Genomic DNA, 22287 nt, shown 5'->3' on the forward strand with positions numbered 1-22287 from the left:
CCACAGGTAAAACACGCCAAAACTATAAAGGTTTAGAGGAAAAGAGGACAGGGATCCCTTCCGATGAATTTTTTTCAAGTACCAGTTAGTACAGTGAAACCTATCGATACCGGATTAACCCCCTATGAATGCCCCAAACACTGGAGGGATTTTGGTGCCTCTGTTCCCGTTCCCTTTACTTTTAACGTATATCCCCTTCACGGCAATTAGATTTGTTTATAATTTTTGAATGTAAGTAGGCAATACAAATTTGGCAAGTAGGTATTTTTAGGTGGGGGTGGGATGGGGGCGGGGTTCAGAAGGAAAAAAAAAATTTTGCCCGAATCCTATCTGCATATATTTTGGCACCCCATCCCCGTAATGTTTAACAGAAAAAGAGTAAACTCGATGCCCTTCCTGATCCAGCGCCCAGGGAACAGACTCCCTTCCCGTTATTATTTCGCTAACAGAAAGTGTTCATGATGGGAGGTCCCACTGCAATAGTTTTAAGAACATACATTTGTCTTCCCGGTGCCACACACCGAAATTGAACAGCATCAAGACCACCATCTGAACACCTTTAAATCGGTGTTCAACTGCATCAGCTTTCTTCAGTCTTTCGAGATTTCTTGTATGAATTAATACTGTCCAAAACCCATAATTTGTGATTCTCGGTTCAGAATCAGAATAATATGTAATGACTTTTTTTCTTCCTCTAGAAATCGGTCCTGTATTGAATACTGGAACGTGGGAGCTGTATTACCCGACGCGTTCGGTCGACAGGAGCCTCATGGATAAACCAATCAAATGCCGGAACATAAACTTCACAGAAAAGGTATCTGATCAATGCTTGGCTGAAATACTGAATTCCAGGTAATTTCTCAGCAATGCTGGTCGACTGAAAATCATTTCCATCACTTTTAGTCCCCCCCCCCACTAACCTGGCCCCTTGATTTCTACGTCAAGGGTTCTCAAACTGTGTGCCGCTGACGTTTGTTAGGGTTGCTGTGGAGCGGTGGCTCAATGAGGATTTTTCGAAGAGATTCTTTGTTAAACTCCTCTGGGGAGCCGCGGAGAAGTGTTGGTTAGGGTAGTGAAAAAGTTTGAGAATCACTGCTCTAAGCCATTCTTTTGATCACTCACATGCTTACGTATTTTTTTAGTCACATTATGCTCACTCTTCTGACCGCTCACTGACCAGGTCTTTTGCTCTCTAGGTCACTTACATGCTTACAAAATATTCAGGTCGCTCACATGCTACCTCACTGTCCAGGTTATTCCTTTATCAATGTTATGCTTGCGCTCGGCTTTGGAACTCTCATTTGCATACACACGCTCTAGGTCACGCTTCTAGCTGCTCACTGACCTGGTACTTTGCCGTTTAGATCACTCGCGTGCCTGCAAACTCTTCAAGTCACTCACTCGTTTGGTTTCTCACAGACGTAGATCCTCGCTCTCTAGGCTTAACGTGATTTATGCGTTTACCGATTGCGTGTTATACAAATTTTGCAACACTTTCATTCTACTGATTAATCACTCATTACTCATGATTTGTCACCCTAGTCTCTGTGCTATAGCCCGCTAGCCCCCCCCCCCCGTAAATACACCTCTGTGCAAAACTCGTCTGAGAGAATGCCTGTGTTCATTTCAAATACAAATACAAAAACAACGCCACAACAGGCAAAGGGCGCAACGAGGCGGCTGAGAAAAAGATGCCCATAACAAATATGGATGTCATATACAACGTATTTCAAAAATACAGCAACCCAATTAAAAATGCAATTACAAACAATATTATATGCATGATAAAATATTATACAGTACAATCCCACCTATGGTTGTCTTATTCTAAGTATGGATATAGCTCCTTGATTTACCCCAACATTATTTCAATTTGTTTGATTGGGTGATGATGATAATAATGGTCTTTTTTCCTGAACTTTCCAGTGACCCGAATGCGAAACGCTGTCCGATGACAGATGCCTGCTGGGATTACATGACTCAGTACAAATACAAGGACTATCCATTGACGCATGAAGTTCTCTACCTGATTGTCGGTGAGACGGTAAATACACTGCTGTCTAAAATTAATGGATAATGGGAAATAATTAACATATTAAACTCGAAGAGTGAAACTCGAGATTTCCCTCTTTCTCCCTATACATTGTTCTATCAAAACGGATTAAAAGCTGAATAGTTATGATTTTTTTAATCGGATGATTCTTTTTGAAACACCCTGTATGATATTTCAGTTTTAAATAATATAATATTCTTATCATAATTTTTTTAACCGTTAACCACCCGTACACCCTTTAAGGAGTTTTTAAAATTTTCCTGATCCGCATTTTTACTGCCACAGTAGAAATCAATAAACCTTCTAAAAAAGTGCCACCTATTTATTTTCTTGAACAATAATTTTTTCCCCGATCGTCTGCTTTCGACTCCCGAAACTGAGAATAATAATAATAATAAAACAAGGAAGAAAAGAAAAAACTATCGTCTTCTATTGTTTATGCTACGCAATAATACCTCGAAGGAAAATGAAAAGAATCGTTTCTCTCATTTTTTCCGTTATCACACATTGAACAAAAGCTAACTCCAACCACTGGCAGTAGATTGACAGGACGAGGGAGAAGGAGGAAAACATGTTGTCAGGAGAAGAAAACATTACAACGGTATTTGGGCTCGGGATTGGCGGAATGAGAACATTTCAAGAACTCGAGATATTTCGGGGTTGCCTACATGAGAGTGTTTTAACACTAGAACGACAGGAATTTCGAACTACCTAGAACTTCTAGAACTACCCAGTCTTCAAACTTTTCCAGTCGCGATCACTGCCTGTACCCATCATCAAAAGAATAGCACCGTTACTGGAAGTTTAACATACGAATGCATGAAATGACTACTACTACTGTTACTGAACAACACGTGGACCTCGTCCATACTCCTCTGCAGAACTTCTAACGAATTGGCACATGTTGGAATGTGAGCCTATGTGTTGTGAACCTGATGTGAAGTTTGTTTCTGTGTAATGCTTGTTATGTGTAGTGTGCTGCCATCTGCCACCAATTTTTCTCACTATGACTGATATGTAATAAGTGATTAATTTTATCGTTGTAGGCCTGTTGCTCTCTGTGGCGATACTTTTTAAGGGAGATCGGCTCGCATTCGCGCCTTGAAGTTGGGAACCACAGAAAATCAACTTCAGCCGACCACCACTGTGACGACGGTTGGATTCGAACCCGGATATGCATGAAATGGCTATGGTTTCAACTCCAAAGTGTTTTTTGGAAATTTTTGGGGCTTGTTATGACAATCCCGTGTTTTGTTACTTTGAAAAGAGGTTCGACTGGGATTTTTTTTAGCTCTTTTAATTCGTGGCTTCACATTTTCACTCATCAGACCACTCACAAGGTTAGAAGTATAATACGCTCGAGAAATTCGCGAAGAGATCTCATGCGCGGAATGAAAAACCGTGACTATGAACGCCAAGTCGTGAGCAAAGTAAAAGACATGCGAAAGAAAGCTTTTCTGTCGCATCGTGTGCTGAATGAATTGATTTTGTCGAAAACATCAACAAGCACTCATTAGTAAAAGTAATAAAAACTTTATCATTCCTAACAGGAATTTCCAGTGCCCTCGATTTCAATTTTACGTGTGCAGGTACTCAAGACCTAGAGTTTCTAAGCTTACCAACTGTAGAATGATTTTTCTTACACTGTCGAAAGCATGATATCTGGTAATATAATGGCTCTTTACATCATCCATTTACAGTGAATATAGGGGCCATCTTTATAAAGTGCATTTATAGTGTGAAGAAACAAAAAGGAGGTAAGAATCGTCTCGGTGCCCTTATCTGGAGACTTGTCCATGGAAGAAATCGTGGGAGTAATGAAGATTCTCTCGTTGTCCGATGTTGAACCAGAGAATGCAATGCTGTAATAGCAAAGTTCCATAAAAAACGTTAAATTAATTGAATAACGTACGATGACGAGCTTCTTCAAAAGTGCAATTTTGAATGGTACAAAAATGGGTACTGGAGAAAAGAAAACACCATGATAAAAAATTTGTTCCATCAATATAATGTTCGCATTAGAAGACACCATGTCGCCATGTTTTGCAATCACATTAGTGAAACATCTCCATAGCGGTCAAAATGACCGCTATGTTGTTCTAGGTAGAACCTCATTTCACCACTAAAGTAAAAAACCTAGAACATGAAGAATGTAAGAGCCTTATCAAGATGAAAGAAGTCATGAAATTTCAACAACTTGAGATAAACCGTTTGGGTATATTCTCATGTCAAAGTAGCTTTGTGGTCAAAATGACGGCTTCCGTCGTTCTAGTGTGAAGAACCCGAGATATCTCGGGATTGCCGACGTTAGGGTTAATATACAGTGAAATACAATGGGTTCCAAAAAAAGTGTCCGTTAACGGTAAGTTTCCACTAATGGGGAGTGTCCGTTATGGCAGGCTCTACTGTACCAGGTCCCAGATAATTTTATTGAATTTTGAAAATAATGCATTTGTGACTTGTATATCAACCGGTATGTAAAATACTTGGATTTTTTCTTCTTTTTCCTCTTTCAAAAGCATGGATGCTTCAAGGAACTCCTCGATGACAAAAAGTCTCGGCACGAGCAACATCTTCAGCAATACTTATGCGCAAATGTCCTGAGGGATCTCGAAGAAGTATCGAATTTAGGCTTCCCTACGGGTACCCGAGATTTAGCTCTGGAACAAAGTAAGTTATTCCACCAACTACTTTGTAGTGTACAGTCGATTTCAAAATTTGTAAGGACGAAAATTCAGAAAGAAAAGTGTTTTATGAACTATACCAGTGCTTCCTCAAAGTAAGGCTCCTAGGGGGCGTTGCCAACCTCTGTCAGGAACGTCGAGGCGAGCTGATGATGCTGATGTGTGTCTGTTTGATGATTTGAAGCTGCTCTTCGTTAGACTATTCCACTCATTTCACAAATTTTCCGTCCTGGGCTATGACCCACTCACATTCTTGCACATTTTCTTGTTCACTTTTTTAGTAGCTCACTGGTCTGGTCCCTCGCTCACTGGGTCATTCTTTTGGTCACTTACATACTTACGCACTGTTTTGCAATTTATAACTTGCGCTTTATAGGTCACCTTTGGTCCCCGAATGTGACCTTTCCCCCTATTTTCTAAGTCATTCATTTGGTCACTCACATGCCAACACATTTTCTTGGCCACTTTCCTAATTAATCTTTTGGCCACTCATTGACCTGATCCCTCGCTCTGAAGGTCACTTTTTTTGTCATTTACATGCTTGTAAGATCTCTAGGTCACTCTTTTAGTCCCTCACATGCTCTCAAGCTTTCGAAGTCACCAACTGAGCTGGTTCCTTGCTTTCTAAATCCCTCTTTTGATCACTCAAACGGTTGTAAACTCTCTCTAGCATACTCTTTTGATCATTCACATGTTTTGTGAGCCTTTTGGTCTCCATCGACCTGATCCATTGCTCTTTAGGTCACTCTTTTGGTCATTCGCTTACTTGCACACCTATAAGTCAACTTCAACGCTTTGACGCAGTTCTTTGTTAGACTATTCCGGAGAGTGGCGGATAAACTTGACAAGGGAGCCGCCGATGCCAAAAGTTTGAAAACCACTGGACCATACTATCTTGTCTGTTGATATGAGCATATCTAACGCAAATTTCATTTATTGTCGATTGATTTATTGTTTTGCAGTTGGGATGTGTTCGATATTTAGCTTCAAAGATTTCTTGAGACGAGATTGGGTCGAGGCTACACTATCCTGGCAAGATCCAAGTGGATGTTATACGTCAAAGGGAAGCCCTCCGTGTGTTGGTGAGTATCATGTGCAGTGCGCTCAATTTAAAATTACACCCATGAGAGAGTCGAATTGTGCATTAACGATTGGACGAAGCCGCGGGTAACAACAGCTACTTAAATTACATAAAACAATGCAATTACTGTATTTATGTAATTTTGAAATTATTATTTTTTCGAATATGTGGTTATTTCTCTTATAACCTTTTTGAAATTATTCCATTCATTCAGGTGTTTTGCACTATTTCTGTAAATTCCGTAACCAAGTATGCCCATTTGAACGTGTATTTTTCCGAAAATATCAAATTAGGAGCCTCGAGTTTTTTTGGGAATCTCCAAAATGGCCCTTGCAAGGCAATGCGTTACTAATGAATCTGTTATTACTGAGATTTCATTAGAAATCACCGACTGACTAGAATCTACTGTCTAACAAATGGATTGGTGTGTAATCTTCTTAATGCAATGTTTCTCAAAGTTGTGCACTGCGGCTCCTAGGGAGCGTCACCAATCTTTGTCAAGAGCGTCGCGGCTTTTTGGCGACATTGATGTGTGTTTGTTGAGCGCTTCGAAAGAAAAAGCGAAAAAGTTTGAGAGCCACGTTTGTCAGTGCTGCAATGGACCTTGATCCTGGAATTTATGGGATTATTGCCTTAATTTATTCTGAATTTTCACTAATTCTAAGAATATTTCTTGCACTTATTCTGAATTTTGGAAATTATTTCTAGCATTAATTCTTAATATTCATTAGTGCTGAAATTGTATCATCTTTCATAGGTTCTGAATATTCATGATTTAATTTGCTGAATTTTTTATCCCCCCCCCCCGTCACAGAATATATAAAATTCGGGGCTAAGAGTCCCCCGAAAGACTTTCCTCTGGTCCATATTATTATTGCCCCGCTATTATTTTCCACCGGGCCCCGCGTCTGCTAAAAAAAGTTTCACGCTAATCGATCATTACGTTCTCCCTCATAAAGGAATGAATTCTCCCTTGAAATAAGCAGAAAATATTTTTTCTTTTCACTTCGTATATCGATTATCGATTGTATTCAATGGCTAAATACTTAATTACGGGTGAAACAGATGGAAAACAAAAAGAGTATATTCGTGAATAAAAACCGTAAAATTATTGTATAATACGAATTTTTCCATCTCGTAGATGACAAGAGCCAGTTACTCAAGTTCCGGCTGAAGAGGGAATCCGTGCCACTTAAGGGTAAGTAATATATTATAACTGCACTTATACTCTATCTATATGGCCAGTATTTGACTCAGCTTCATGCCTCCCTCCCCCCCCCCCCACAAGGGTAAGGCTGACAAGACTCTGTGACGGTTCTCGACATTTTCTTGTTTCTTCACAATAAAAATTCACTATTGAGTTTTTCGATTAGCTTTTCACAATTTTCATAAAGTATGACCAGGGCTGTCTTAACATTATCATACACCCACATACAAAGCGATTTTCCTGAGAGAGGCACTACTACCTTGCTAAAAATTCCTACCCACCTATTTTCATATTTACTCTAGAAAATCGGAACCAGATCTAATTGTCACTTGACACCCCGGTGCCAGAAGCACCCAGATGGGCCCCATGCAGTAAACCAAGTTCTACAGAATAAGGGCATGATTTTTGTGGGTCATTAGTGGATCAGTTTGATCTATAGAAGCAAAAGAAATGCTACCAGGTGTAAATTACAAACTCGAGAATGTATCTGAAAGAAAAAATACCCAATATATATATATTATAACCGTGATTCGTCAGAAATAAGATACCTGCAGGCAGGGCCGCAACTGGATACCTAGTTAGCCGGGGCAACCACTCATTTAGGCACCCCGTCCCGTAATGCTGAAGGATAGGTTAAATGGTTAAATTTGCGCCCTGTTTCGTGATGCGCCCTAGGCACGAGACCCGCCTGCTCCCCCCCCCCTCTAGTTACGGCCTTGCCTATTGCTAATATTATGGACATTCTAACATTCAATGGGTTCTCCTTGGAGTGTTGTTACAGCCTTTATCTCATCAACCGTTCGTCGTAGTGGTATGGTTCTACTTTTAAAAATTCTCAAAATGTGACCAGAAATCAACCTGTACGAGTTTTGGGATGAAACTACAGTGTACACAAAATGAAAAATGTAAATTTTTATATGATCCCCCCCCCCGTCTTCTAACTTCTAATAAGGCAGTTGTTGCTCTTTCTCTTCTGAGACCACCAAACAAATTGCATGTTTTAACTGCATTATTCCCTGAGATATTTAAGTTCGAAAATCGGGGACAGGTCTGGACTTTTAGGAGAATTTCGTGCCCGATGCAAAAACATTTTTGTGGCCCCTCTAAACATTTTTTATATAGTTGTTCCCCGACTTACAAACTATTCGAGTTACGAACATAAACCTTGAAAGGGAAAACATTTTTTCATAAAGAACGCATTTTATTACTCATTTTTTGCATTATTTCAGGAACGCGTCGGTAGTCTGGATCTTAATCAAAAACCGAACATTGAGAGGGAATGGCATTTAAATTAATTTCACAAAATCCATTAATTATTAATTATAATTATCGTGGTCCAACTGCTGACACTTCATCGTGGCTCGAATCATATTGAACAGACATAAATTTTTGTCATACTTTTAAAGCGCTTCATCATCTCTTTATGAAACATACGTTGCAATTCGATAACTTTGATTTGATAATTTTTCCAACTGTTTATTGCTGTTTTTGTTTAATTAATGTAAATTAATAGAAGTAAAGGAATCAAGTACTGGGAATCCATGACCCCCTCCCCCCACAGGGTGGGGGAACGCAGGCAGGATCGTCTTAAGAGCATCATGGGCCCCCCGAGTCAAGGGATTTTTTGGAGGCCCTTTCTGAAAAATTCAACTACATCTCCTTTTCTGAGGCACCTCTTCTCTTGAGGCCCATCGGGCACGACCCGGGGGTTGGGGACACTGAGCTGTGAGTAAACTTTACTTATAGCTGAGTGGTGGGGGAGGCATGCTTTAAGACGGCACTGACTAAGGTTCGTACCAGGCGTCCTCCTTTTTCAGTTTTGAATCTGGTAACCCCATCTGAAGACCACATAATCCGTATTTTCACTTATTTGTTCGATCATCCATATTTGTCCGAATTTTTTTGGTGGAAAGAAATAATTATTTTTTCTACATAAAAAAAAATCGATTCTTGCAAATTGACGAATTTTGTTACCAAAATTTTCGTCTCATAAAAAAATTTGATGCTAAAAAATAACAAATAACTCTCTATCGCTCTCTTTTCATCATCGCATCAGTTACCTGAAATTTCGAGATTAGATGGCAGCACCAACAGTATATAAATCAAGCCTCAGAATCTCTGTCGTCTGCTTCTCTCCAGGTTCCTTGTTTTGGACGTCTCCTTGTGTCCTTAAAAAATAACTGAACTGGCAGTTCAAACTTCCAGCTCTGTTTGTGAGCTGAGTTTGTAGGGAACCGACTTCTTGTCTGTCGTCTGTTCATTAAGGGGTTCTTTGTTTTGGACGACTCCTTACGCTCAAATAAAATAACCGAACTTTTAGTTTGAATTTCCAGTTCAGTTTATGAGCTTTGTTCACAAGGAACTGAGCGGAATAAGAAATATAGTTTTTTTACTTAAACTTCATCACCACCACATGAGTTACTTTTATATTTGACATTAGATGGCAGCACATTACTATAAAGTGCAGTGTTGCTTGTGTGGAGGACCTTCGTTTTGAATATCTCCTTGGGTTCTCAAAAAATAACTGAACCGGAAGTTTGATCTTCAGGGTCAGTTTATGTTTTGTTTATATGGAGCAAAGCGGAATGAGGAATTTAGTTTTTTACGCGTGAACTTCGTCACCACCACATAAGGCATTTGTGATTTTGAAAGTAGGTAGCAGCACCAACAATATTTTTAAAAATGAATGTCTTAGAGTATTAAATTAATTTAAATTCCCCTAAAATTGTTAGTGCCATTGTGAATTCGCGGCAAATGCTGCAAGGCAAAAAAAAAACCTGGTATTGGCGGACGGCGTAACGTTTCGAGTCTCCCGGTTATACGTGGGACTCATTACTTCCTATAACCACGTCCTGCGGCAGGGGTCGCTAGACTGGAATCTTTGTTGGGGGTCTAAGGCCCTCCTCACACGGGGAAACTAAAGTTCGGCAACTGATAAGAGAAACCGTCTCCCGAAGACCAGTACGTATATCGCTCTAGACGCCCTCACACGAGGAAATTAGCGTCTTGGCGACGAAATATCGAACGCGACTCGGTCACTTGGCGACTGACATGCTAGTCGCCGCCAACTTTTGTTGAAGAAACTAGAGAAACTGCCTTTGGCATTCCTTCATATTTTCGTCATGCGAGTTTGGACTCATATTGAAAAACAATCCAGATATAATAAATTATCAGTTAAAAGGATATAATGAAATTTTATTCAGAATTTCAGTTCACAGGTAAATACACGATTTCTTTATTTAAATTGATATTATTTTGAAATTATAATGAAATCAGGGGCGTCGGAATTGTTTCGAAACTGTGGGTGCTCGTCTTAAGTTTTATATAGGAAAGTTTAATTTCTTAATCAATTCTGGGGTGCTCGGATCCATGCCACAAATTACCGTGGGTGCTTGGCTCTGACGCCACTGAATGAAATGGTAAACCAGGACTGTCATTTCAACTTTTTTCGGGGGGGGGGGGCAAAGAACATATACTCACTGTATGTACGTATATATACTATTTATAGTGTATTTTTGAAAGCCGGAGGGCACCCTGATCCCCTAGATGATGGGTCCGTGGTAAACACATGGGCCCACCCGGGCACTCCCCCGCGGGGGCGATTTCAAAAGATGGAGCATCACAAAAATTATTTCTGGCAAAAAATTTCAGGAATAACCAAATGAATTTGCCAAGTAGGATCTCAGAAAAAAAAAAATACATGGCTGGGAGCCCCCATGTTGCTCTTAAGACAGCCCTGGATAAGAACCTGCAGAAAATACTGTCTACTTTTACATGTACCTAAACAAGCACGTGTTCCATAGGGTTTACGGAAAATTCACCGCCAACAATTCACCGCCGGAAAATTCACCGACAACAATTCACCGCCATGCAATTCACCGCTAGGAAAGTTCACCGACCAACAATTCACCGCCATGCAATTCACCGCTAGGAAAATTCACCGACCCACAATTCACCGACCAACAATTCACCGCCATGCAATTCACCGCCGGAAAATTCACCGACGACAGTTCTATGCGAGTCAGTTAGCGAGGGAATGAGCGATTGAGTTACTGAGTGAGGGACCCAGTGAGTAAGTGATTCAGTGAGTCAGTGAGCGAGTGAGTTACTGATTCAATAAGCGAGTAAGTCAGTCCGTAAGTGAGTGAGCGATCTAGTGAATGAGTGATCTATTGAGTGAGTAAGTGCCATATCCTAAAGATATGGCGGAAAGTTTAAATAATGACTTTATGAGAAGAAATTCAGATGATACGGATTCGGGTTGCTGTATTTTTGAAATATATGACATCCATATTTATTGTGGGCATCTTTTTCTCAGCCACCTCGCTGGGCGTTTTGCCTGTTGTGGCCTTGTATTTGTATAAATTACAAATTGCTGTTGCCCAATACAAGATAGTATATTCAACAAAATTCCATTAACTCTGTTTTACTCAGAAACTTCTAATGGAATGTTAAAAGGGATAATAACAGAATTAAAAGATAATAAAGTAAGTGGATACGCGATGAATTAACTTCCTAAAAATGCTTAAAATCATCTCCTGTTATCACTTTGATGTTATAAAAAATATCGCTGATCATCAGTAACCAATGGATTTTTTTTATGCTGAACTAGCTGTTACCCGCGATTTCACGTGATGAACTTTCAGGAATCCCGCCTTAGTGCGTATCTAGTAGATGTAGTCTATATTTACTATATACGTATATATATATACTTCCTATGCAACGGAAATTAGTGACGATTTTTTTATTACGGGAGTCAGTGACGTTTTTTGAGTGATGGAAATCTGTTACGTTTTTGTGTTACGGAAGTCGGTTACGATTTTGGGATCAAGTTTTCATTTAACTCTAGCATATATCGGGACCAAGTTATGTGCATGTACCCAGAGGTTCCGACATCCTACAGCAGGTCCCCTAAGCTGAAATAGATGGCGGACCCCCAAACCAGCGTTTTCACGGGCCCCTCTGTGCTTAATTTATAGTGTGAAAATATCACAAAGGATAAGAAACGCTCCGGCCCCTGTCAGCCCTGCCATCGTGGGGGTCATGCCGAGAGGTATGTATACGTAAAATATACATATATCACCAGTGCTCCCAACATACAGGGTCGGGGTAACCGGGAGATTACACATACACCTTCATGGGGAAGTTAAAAGGTTTCATTTCCAGGGGTCCTTGATGGAACTCATTGTTTTCTTGCTGGTTTAACATTGACAAATTTGCGATAGCGGAAGCCCAATGTATATCCAGTCTGAGGTCCCATAAAATTTACGAATTCGGTCACGGGTAATTGCGTGAGGGAGGGAGGGGGGGTTGGATTTTATTCGTTGGTAAAATGAATATTTGCAGTGGCCTTCACAGGGGATGCCCGATTAGCTTCCGAGTCAGGGGTCCCGTTCCATTTTGGGGGCACTGGATGAATCTCATTCTTTTCTGTTGTTTAACATTGTATAATTTTCAACAGCACAAGCCCGAGATAAATCCAGTGTCTGTGTGCCCCACTAAAAATCTGCGTATGGGGTCCCCGTTACTGGATGTGGGCCCTGGATTTTATTCGTTTTAAAATTGATAAACTTAAAAATTTTCGTGGCCACTCACAGGGGGTATGTCCGACAAGCCTTCAGGTCGGGTTCCCATGGAAAAGTTGGTAGGTTTCATTTCGGGTGTCCCTGAATGAATCTCATTGGTTTTTGTTGTTTAACATTGTAAAATTTGCAACACATCGGTAGCCCGAGAAAAATCCAGTCAGGGCCAACCCCCCTAAAATTCAACGAATTGGAGTTTGGGGACCCCCATGGGGAAGTTTTCTGGGGTTACTTGATAAATCACATTTGTTTTTTGTTGCTTTATTATTATAAAATTCGCTTCTTCAGTAAGCTGGTGCTTTCACGTGTCCCTTTCCATAGCACGCTGATGAAGTGGGACGAAATAAATAAGATATGTTGTGAAGAGAAAAGGGGGGGGCGCAGAGCCCCCTAGTACTGTATATAAAATACCATGTCCTGACTGATTCATCATCGCCGAGCCAAAACCGCTGAAGCTGTAAATATCAAATTTTGTGAATAGTTTTTTTCACGACGTAAAGACTCACTACTCACTAAGAAATGGTTTTTCCATATTCGACAACCTAAGGGCGTCATAAGAGTGGGGATCAACGTTGAAATCATGCCGAGCTGAAGCTATAAATATGACATTAGATGAATATTGTAATATAGACTCACTGAGAAGGGATATGTTTTCGGAACAATCGGATTTTTTAATCACTTGTAACACTACTACGTTAAAAAAATTAACTAACTAACTAATTCACTCACTCCCTCACTCACTTACTGAACATTCACTCACTCACTCCCTCCCTCACTCACTAACCAATTTACTCGCTCGCTGAATCACTGACTCGATCACTCACTCGGTCACTACTGGGTCACTCACTCACCCGCTGAATCACTTACTCACTGGGTCACTCACTCAATCACTGACTCGGTCACTCGCTCAATTATTTACTCACTTGGTCACTCAATCACTGACTCGGTCACTCGCTCAATCACTTACTCACTCGGTCACTCGCTCAATTACTTACTCACTTGGTCACTCAATCACTTACTCGGTCACTCGCTCAATCACTTACTCACTCGGTCACTCGCTCAATTACTCACTCACTTGGTCACTCAATCACTGACTCGGTCATTCGCTCAATCACTTACTCGGTCACTCACTCAGTCACTTACTCACTCGGTCACTCAATCACTGACTCGGTCACTCGCTCAATTACTTACTCACTTGGTCACTCAATCACTGACTCGGTCACTCGCTCAATCACTTACTCACTCGGTCACTCGCTCAATCACTTACTCACTCGATCACTCGCTCAATCACTTACTCACTCGCTCAATCACTTACTCACTCAGTCACTCACTCACTCAGTAACTCAATCGCTCACTCCCTCGCTAACTGACTCGCACTAAAACTGTTGTCGGTGAATTGTGGGTCGGTGAATTTTCCTAGTGGTGAATTGCATGGCGGTGAATTGTCGGTCGGTGAATTTTCCTAGCGGTGAATTGCATGGTAGTGAATTGTTGGTCGGTGAATTTTCCTAGCGGTGAATTTTCCTTGCGGTGAATTGTTGGTCGGTGAATTTTCCGGCGGTGAATTGTTGTCGGTGAATTGCTGGCGGTGAATTTTCCGGACACGGTTCCATAGGGATGGTCCCTGATTTTCCCCCTTGCTTGGAATGTCTGTAATCTAGGTCACGTTCACGCACATCTGTGTGTGGGAGTATTCGGGGAAAATCATTCCCTGAAACATAAACAACAATTCACGTGTTGTTTGTCTCTAGTTTTGCCTATAGTTTATTTTTTGCCTCTGGGAACCAGCTTTCGTCGTTTCATCTCATGAAACTACTTAAAATTCTGCGTGACAATATTTTAACTAATAAACAATAAAAATATATTAAATCCAACATATATAGGTACTGAAAGGCACATTTATAGAGGGAAAAACAGATGATTTTTTTTCCAAATGAAATGAAATTATACTAAAAAATTATCTAATTTTTACCATTTTATTGTCATTTCAAAATGATATCAATTTAAATAATGAAATTTTGTATTTACCTGTGAGCTGAAATTCTGTAGCAATTTCACATATAATAGAAATTATTTTTCTTATTTATTTGTTTTGATTTTTCCCGGTTAACAAGATAGTACCGGAAGATAAGAAGGAAAACTAATAGACTGTGCTGTTTTTACTCAGTTTCCCGGGCTTTGAATATTTTTTTAGTAGCACCGTGTGAGGGAGAACGGGCAACTCGACTCATTCTAGTCAACTCAACTCTCAAGTTGAAGCAACTCGAGTTCGATTTTAGTTTCCCCGTGTGAGGAGGGCCTAAGGCCCTCCTCACACGGGGAAACTAAAGTTCGGCAACTGATAAGAGAAACCGTCTCCCGAAGACCAGTACGTATATCGCTCTAGACCAAAGCTGCATTAAGAGTTGTTAACTTACAAGCGGCTTTGCTCTAGACGCCCTCACACAAAGCCGCTTGAAAGGTCTCTCATGCAGGACTCTCAATGCAGCTTTGCCCTCACACGAGGAAATTAGCGTCTTGGCGACGAGATATCGAACGCGACTCAGTCACTTGGCGACTGACATGCTAGTCGCCGCCAACTTTTGTTGAAGAAACTAGAGAAACTGCCTTCAGCATTCCTTCATATTTTCGTAATGCGAGTTTGGACTCATATTGAAAAACAATCCAGAGTATATATATAATAAATTATCAGTTGAAAGGATATAATGAAATTTCTTCAGAATTTCAGTTCACAGGTAAATACAAGATTTCTTTATTTAAATTGATATTATTTTGAAATTATAATGAAATCAGGGGCGTCTGAATTGTTTCGAAACTGGGTGTGTGTGCTCGTCTTTAGTTTTATATCGGAAAGTTTAATTTCTTAATCAGTTCTGGGGTGCTCGGATCCATGCCACAAATTACCGTGGGTGCTTGAGCTTGCACCCCTGGCTCTGACGCCACTGAATGAAATGGTAAACCAGGACTGTCATTACAACTTTTTTCGGGGGGGGGGGGGCAAAGAACATATACTCACTGTATGTATGTATATATACTATTTATAGTGTATTTTTGAAAGCCGGGGGGGCGGCAATAGCCCCCTGATTCCCTAGATGTCGGGTCTGTGGTAAACACATGGGCCCACCCGGCACTCCCCCGCTGGGGCGATTTCAAAAGAAGATGGAGCATCACAAAAATTATATCTGGTAAAAAATTTCAGGAATAACCAAATGAATTTGCCAAGTAGGATCTCAGGAAAAAAAATACATGGCTGGGAGCCCCCATGTTGCTCTTAAGATAAGAACCTGCAGAAAATTTCAAAATACTGTCTACTTTTACATGTACCTGAACAAGCACGTATTCCATAGGGATGATCCCTGATTTTCCCCCTTGCTTGGAATGTCTGTAATCTAGGTCACATATACGCACATCTGTGTGTGGGAGTATTCGGGGAAAATTATTCCCTGAAACATAAACAATTCATGTGTTGTTTGTCTCTAGTTTTGCCTATTAGTACTATTCGTTTCATCTCATGAAACTACTTAAAATTCTGTGTGACAATATTTTAACTAATAAACAATAAAAATATATTAAATCTAACATATATAGGTACTGAAAGGCACATTAATAGGGGAAAAACAGACATTTTATTGCACATTTTTTTTCCGAATGAAACATGAAATTATACTAAAAAATTATCTAATTTTTACCATTTTATTGTCATTTCAAAATGATATCAATTTAAATAATGAAATTTGTGTTTACCTGTGAGCTGAAATTCTCTTTAGCAATTTCACGTATAATAGAAATTATTTTTCTTATTTATTTGTTTCGATTTTTCCTAACCCGGTTAACAAGATAGTACCGGAAGATAAGAAGGAAAACTATAGACTGTGCTGTTTTTACTCAGTTTCCCAAGCTTTGAATATTTTTTTAGTAGCGCCGTGTGAGGGAGAACGGGCAACTCGACTCGTTCTAGTCAACTCAAGTTGAAGCAACTCGAGCTCGATTTTAGTTTCCCCGTGTGAGGAGGGCCTGGAGGCCAGATTTTTCACTGGTCCCTCAATAGAGAATTTATAGTATGAAAAACAACAAAAATTATGAGAAACTGGGTCTATGTTTCTCAAAGTAGGCAATATTGCCCCGGTGGTCTATAGAGTGATCCGGGGGGGGGGGGGCGATAGAAGCTACTGGTATAGCATAGGATTTTATGGGTTCGCATCATTTGGGGGGAGTGGCGATAAGAAAAAAAAATTCTGACAAGGGGGGCGATGGAAGAAAAAGTTTCAGAAACTATGAACTATCTTTTTTTTTTCATGATAAATTCATTACAGAAGGACCCGTGGAAAGTCTGGCTTGGGGCCCTGCTCCAGGGTGTGCGGGGGGGGGGGGGGAATGTGAAACTCACAAAAATAAAGAAAAACATTCTGAAACGCGTTAGAACTACATTTGATTTAAAATCTGTTACACAAATTTTGTTGATAGGATTTCTTAAAGAAGTAACACAAAACCAAGAAAGTAGGAAAAAAGTGGGAGACTTGTATTATGCATGTTTCGTGTCCTAACTGGTTCTGCTATCTGTCTTCAATTATAGAAGTCAAAGTGGAAGATTCCTGAATCTTTTCGCGTTATGTAAGTATTGTGTTGATACTTACTGAGCAGCTGCTACCAGTGATTGCTTCAACGTAGCCAAGTGCTATTTGATTGAATGTGAAAGTTGAGATGTTTAATGGCCAACCAGAGATTTAGAAACGCCTCTTTATTGTCCAATGGGGAAAAAATGGTGAGAACGGCAAAAATTGTCACTGGATGATGAAGTCGTGTATGGCTTGAAAGAAAGATTTTGGCCAGTTCTGTACATACTACAAGGCAAATTTTTCATTTTTATATAGCTAATCGATCCACAAGTATGTGATAGTTGGCATTTCATCTGTAGGGGATTTGCGCAGCTTAGCTGTTATGGATTTTTGAGAACACTCCAAATAGTCATCCAATATACCACTGCACCATTCATGGTTAGTATTTTGATTGCAGAAACACATGTCAGTTCTTCTCCGACTGGCTTTCTTGTAAATGCTTAAAAACTTCTTCACACTGAAGTAAATTTGAATGAGTCTCGTTTCACTTCTCATTTATAGAAATGGTTTTTTAGTGATATTTAGCTTAGAGATCTCATAGCTAACCTGGCATGGGAATACTAGCCAATGCCCTATCATAGGTGCCGATTCACAGACACATTCCGCATCAAAGAAAACATGTCGAATAAATAAAAGGGGACGTTTTTTTAAATTGCAATGATTGACCATATATAAATCCCATTTTTCTAGGATGTATTTTTCCCTGTCCTGATTTTTTTAAACAATAATTACTCACTTTGCTTGCGTTAAACATCATATTTGGTGACAATTACCGATTTTTCTTACTTGAAATCCTGATTCCCAATATTTTTCCTGAGAAAAAGGGGGTCAGCCTGAAATCACAAGGACTGGAAGAGTATTTTCTATAGGGATTTTCCATTCAAACAAAGCTAAATTTGAGGACTTTCATAGATTTTTCTATGAAGATACGAAAAATTGGAAGAATTAGTTTTCTGACCGGAAGATTTTAATAACGTTGAAAAATCGGAAGCATTGGCACCTATAATAAATTTTTTAGATAATGTTCATCAGAAATTAACTTGCTTTCTTACGATTTCAATACTTTACTCTATCATTTACATGTATTTCTAAAGAAAACGAAAATGGATATATATATAATTGCATTATAATCCTTACAGGCGGTTGCTCTTCCCATACGACATCAATGGGAGTTCTCGCTATGGCCGTTGAAGCTCGTTTCTGCATGGAGAATGAGTTTGGTGGTAAATATTCAAGGTGAAACATCATTTTAAAATTGTCTAGTAACAAAAATTGCTGGCAGCAAAATCAAGCTGTAACATTTTAGTTAATAAAAATATATATTTCAGCTTGTTTTTATATTCATTTGTTACAGTTACAGCCTAATATTCTGACTCCTATAAAATATGGTGTGAGGGTAATATAATATTCTGTGTATAACCCACAAAGAAAAAATATAATTTTTTCATGCACTGTGAGTGATGCAATAATATTTCTCACCTTCTGGTGAGAGTTAATGAATAATCCATATATACACAAATGCAGGATATACAGCTTTATGGATGCATATCAAAATATTTTAACTTTAGTGACAGTTTTTCTTTTTGGGGGCTATACAGGAAATTATGGTACCATAAATCTCACGTGAGAGCTTATCACAATTTCTAATGAGCGACAATTCGACTACAGAAAGGCATATCAAAATAGACTATTTATTGAAAAAAATTCATCAAACAGTATAAAATTATGGAATCAGTGAAAAAAGACATTCATGCACACACACCACAGCAGCAACATGTATAATCAACATTTGAAGTAGCAAATTACAAAATACTGGCAAATTTCATGATAACAATTTGACACCCAACATGTCTGATTACATAATGACTCAAAAACAAATAAAGTGTATATGTCATATGAATGTCATCCCAAGTGACACAATCCAACGTATTTTGCTTAGGGATACCTTATTTGGAGCATTTGCCAGCTCCAATTTTTTTTTTTTTTTTTTACCAAAGCTAATAAATATCCTCAGTACAAACCATTAGTTCTTTTTCCTCTGGAAGGGAGACAAAATTTGTAAGCTTGATCTCATGCGCCTTCAATAATATTAGCCATTGTTTTCTAAAAGAGAACCCATACTACTTGTACTCAAGAATAGGGGGAAGGGACCCCTGGCTATCTCTTTCAAACTCAGTACCCTACACAGAGAGATATTTTCTCGTTATTTAGGAACTTTTAGAACTTCATGCATTGATTTATAATCATTTAAACCAAGACTCAACATGGTGACTATCATTGCCATAGTGATCATGGTAATGTTTTCTTTTCCAACCTCACTGAGTTCGACAATAACACACAAATAATCCTTGGAGTTAAGGCTGAACTTTCTGAGGTTAAAAAAAATTAATATCTGCAGAGAAAAAAAAGCACCTTTCCCTATTCTGTTTGTGCATACAGGGTCTGAAAGGATTACGCTCATTTGGTCTATATCCACACTCCTTTAGTTCCCACTTAGGCCTTTGCATGGAAGGATGCTGGAATCAATTATCAAAAAGTCAATTGCCAAGGTTGTATCATCTATATTACTTACTAGCTATAATACCCGGCGCTGCCCGGGTTTTCTTCAATGAGGCTTTTTTGGATCACGTGATATCTCCCTCTTTTTTTCTTGAGGGACATACAAACCGTGTCCAAGTTAACCAATATGGCGACCTGCGCGATTCATGAAATAAACAAATCTAGATTCACACAGAAACGTAGAAATGAATATATATTTTTCTTTTTTTAAGGGGTGCTAGGTATTTCGATTCCCCCCCCCCCCAACTTTAAGTTATCCATCTGTCTGTTCCGGCTTCTAAAAATCCTTAGTTAAAGCTGTGGAATTTTTTCGATGCACTTTTCACGGGCTCATAACTAATTTTAAAATATCCTAACCCACATGAATTTATGCAAATAAATATCAAAAGAGACAATATGGAGACATTAATTTTCATACTTGAGAAGATATAAATGAAATCAATGATATTGCTCGAATATCCAACTCAAAAGTATAGGTTTGGCTAATTACTTCATATTTAATCTCCTGGGCTTCGTATATCTCTAAGCGAACTGAATATTTCAAAAATCGAGAATTCAATACAATTTTTAAAATTATTGATGGGGCAGAAAATCCTACTAATTTCCGCATTTCTACAGTAAAATCGACAATTTTAGCACTGATTTCTATGAGGATCACCCTTTTCCTGACTCTCAAAGCGATGCTGATGATGATTATGACGTCTATTTAAAAAGCCTCATTACTGAGAGTATATTGAAAATGTGGTAAACCATTATAAAGGCATAAACTATTATACATATACTAACAGGATTAAAGAAGTGGCAAACCGTTGTAAAGGCATATACACGTCTGAAACGCATTGCTAGGGAACCAAAGTAAACATTTGGAAAGTGATTGTTGCGGCCCAAAAACCATTGTTGCCGGACAGTTTTTTGCCCATTTGGGGCATTTGCCCTGGGCTGACGAAATTTTAAAGTAGCCTATCGTTCAAGTCGGGTCCCATTTGGTATATATGCAAAATTTGGCGACGATCTATCTAAAATTGTAGATTTGTATAGAGAACATACACACACAGCAGACAGAAAATCAATTTTATATATATAGATGAAACTTCAGATATGAACATCTCTAGTAAACTAAAACATTATCTGGTGAGCATTGCTTTTTTGACTTGTCATGAACCTGCAACTTGCCAAATCACCACGGTAAAAGATGGAACACAAGTAATATGGACCCACCTTGAAAGATCCCTTACATTTCAGAAAGCAGGGATCATTTCGTAAGATCTGGTTACATCCCAAGGTCTGTCTGAGATGCAACTGGATATAACAGGGTTTCTTAACATGTGGGTCGCGACCCAAAGAGTCACTAGGGCTCCTGAGATTTGATCGTACAAACCCACTTACAATCTCATTCTAAATGCATTTGTTGCAGAACTGGTTTTCAGAGGTTTCTCCATTATTTTGACAGCCTGGGTGTGAAATTCACACTGCTGAATTGTGAGACCCAGATATTTTTGGGGCCCCTCTTAAGTGTCAGTACTTTTTTGGAAGAAGTCAGCACCCCGAAATGGCATGATATCATTACAGAATGTGCAAAATGAATGAAAATTCAGAATTTAGGAGAGAAATAGTTTCAGTATTACAAAAAATGTTCAATAATTTGAGGCCCCTTCTTGATTCAGGGCACTAGGCTTGGGCCCTGTCGGCTCACCTTTTAAGATTCCATAGACCAGTGGGTTCTCAATCTTTGGAAGCCCACGGCCTGTTTATTTCTTTTTTGTGAATGGAAGGCCCAGTTATACATATGACTAATGGGAAATAAATGGATAAAAAAAACTGTGAGCCACTCACGGCCTGGTACAGAGCCACGGCCTGGCGGTTGAGAAACACTGCCGTAGACTGATTTCACTAATTTTGAAAACCAAACGTTTTTCTCATTAGGAATATTTAATTAGAATTTTCAAATTTAAAATGGATTAGTGTGTTGCAACGTTTATAATGCTGTTGACTTTGGGTAAGGACTAAAAGAAGGGTAAGAACACCCCCGGCATATACAGTAAAATTTCAATGGAAAGGGGGGGGGGGAATATATAGGTACATGCTATACAAAAGTGGTGAAATAGAAAATTGCATGATTTAACATTTTTGCTTGAATACAACAATTCCAAAAGATGGCAGATGAGAATAAGGTGCCCATAAAGAGTATTTTCGGCATCTCTAGGTGGGACGACCACTGATAGTTGGGTTTTTAATTTCCTACCAAACTCCATTGGTAGAAAATTTTTGTACAGCAGGCAATATGACTGGAGTTGGACGTGGTAAAATAATAGTATCTCTAGAACTGCTGAACAGCACGACAGTGACAATGCAAGTGAAGTTCTTCATTGTCACAAGTCACAGCAAAAGAATCGGCTGAAAAGTTGAGAATGTAGTGAAGGCTCAATACTGAGAGTTTGGTGAAAAGAGAAGTGCAGCACCTGATTTGGCAACTGTAGTGAAGTTCCTATTCACCAACATGAGTGT

At 39.2% G+C, this 22287-nt stretch overlaps 1 protein-coding gene across 1 annotated transcript in view; it reads left to right on the forward strand.

Annotated features, from left to right (window-relative positions):
* The window catches only part of LOC149077907 (UPF0764 protein C16orf89 homolog), a 33343-nt gene extending 14793 nt beyond the window's left edge, over positions 1-18550 (forward strand). Inside the window, exons 5-10 of the mRNA XM_089241507.1 lie at positions 699-852; positions 1927-2044; positions 4573-4723; positions 5700-5819; positions 6960-7016; positions 18363-18550. Coding sequence (XP_089097633.1) covers positions 699-852; positions 1927-2044; positions 4573-4723; positions 5700-5819; positions 6960-7016; positions 18363-18463 — 701 coding nt within the window. The 3' untranslated portion in view covers positions 18464-18550. The remainder of the gene's footprint in view (positions 1-698; positions 853-1926; positions 2045-4572; positions 4724-5699; positions 5820-6959; positions 7017-18362) is intronic.
* The last annotated feature ends 3737 nt before the right edge of the window (positions 18551-22287 follow it).

Source organism: Pholcus phalangioides, unplaced genomic scaffold, assembly GCF_987345545.1.
Source record: "Pholcus phalangioides strain wild (caught in Gottingen) unplaced genomic scaffold, Ppha-v1.0 ptg000014l_1, whole genome shotgun sequence".
NCBI lineage: Eukaryota > Metazoa > Arthropoda > Arachnida > Araneae > Pholcidae > Pholcus > Pholcus phalangioides.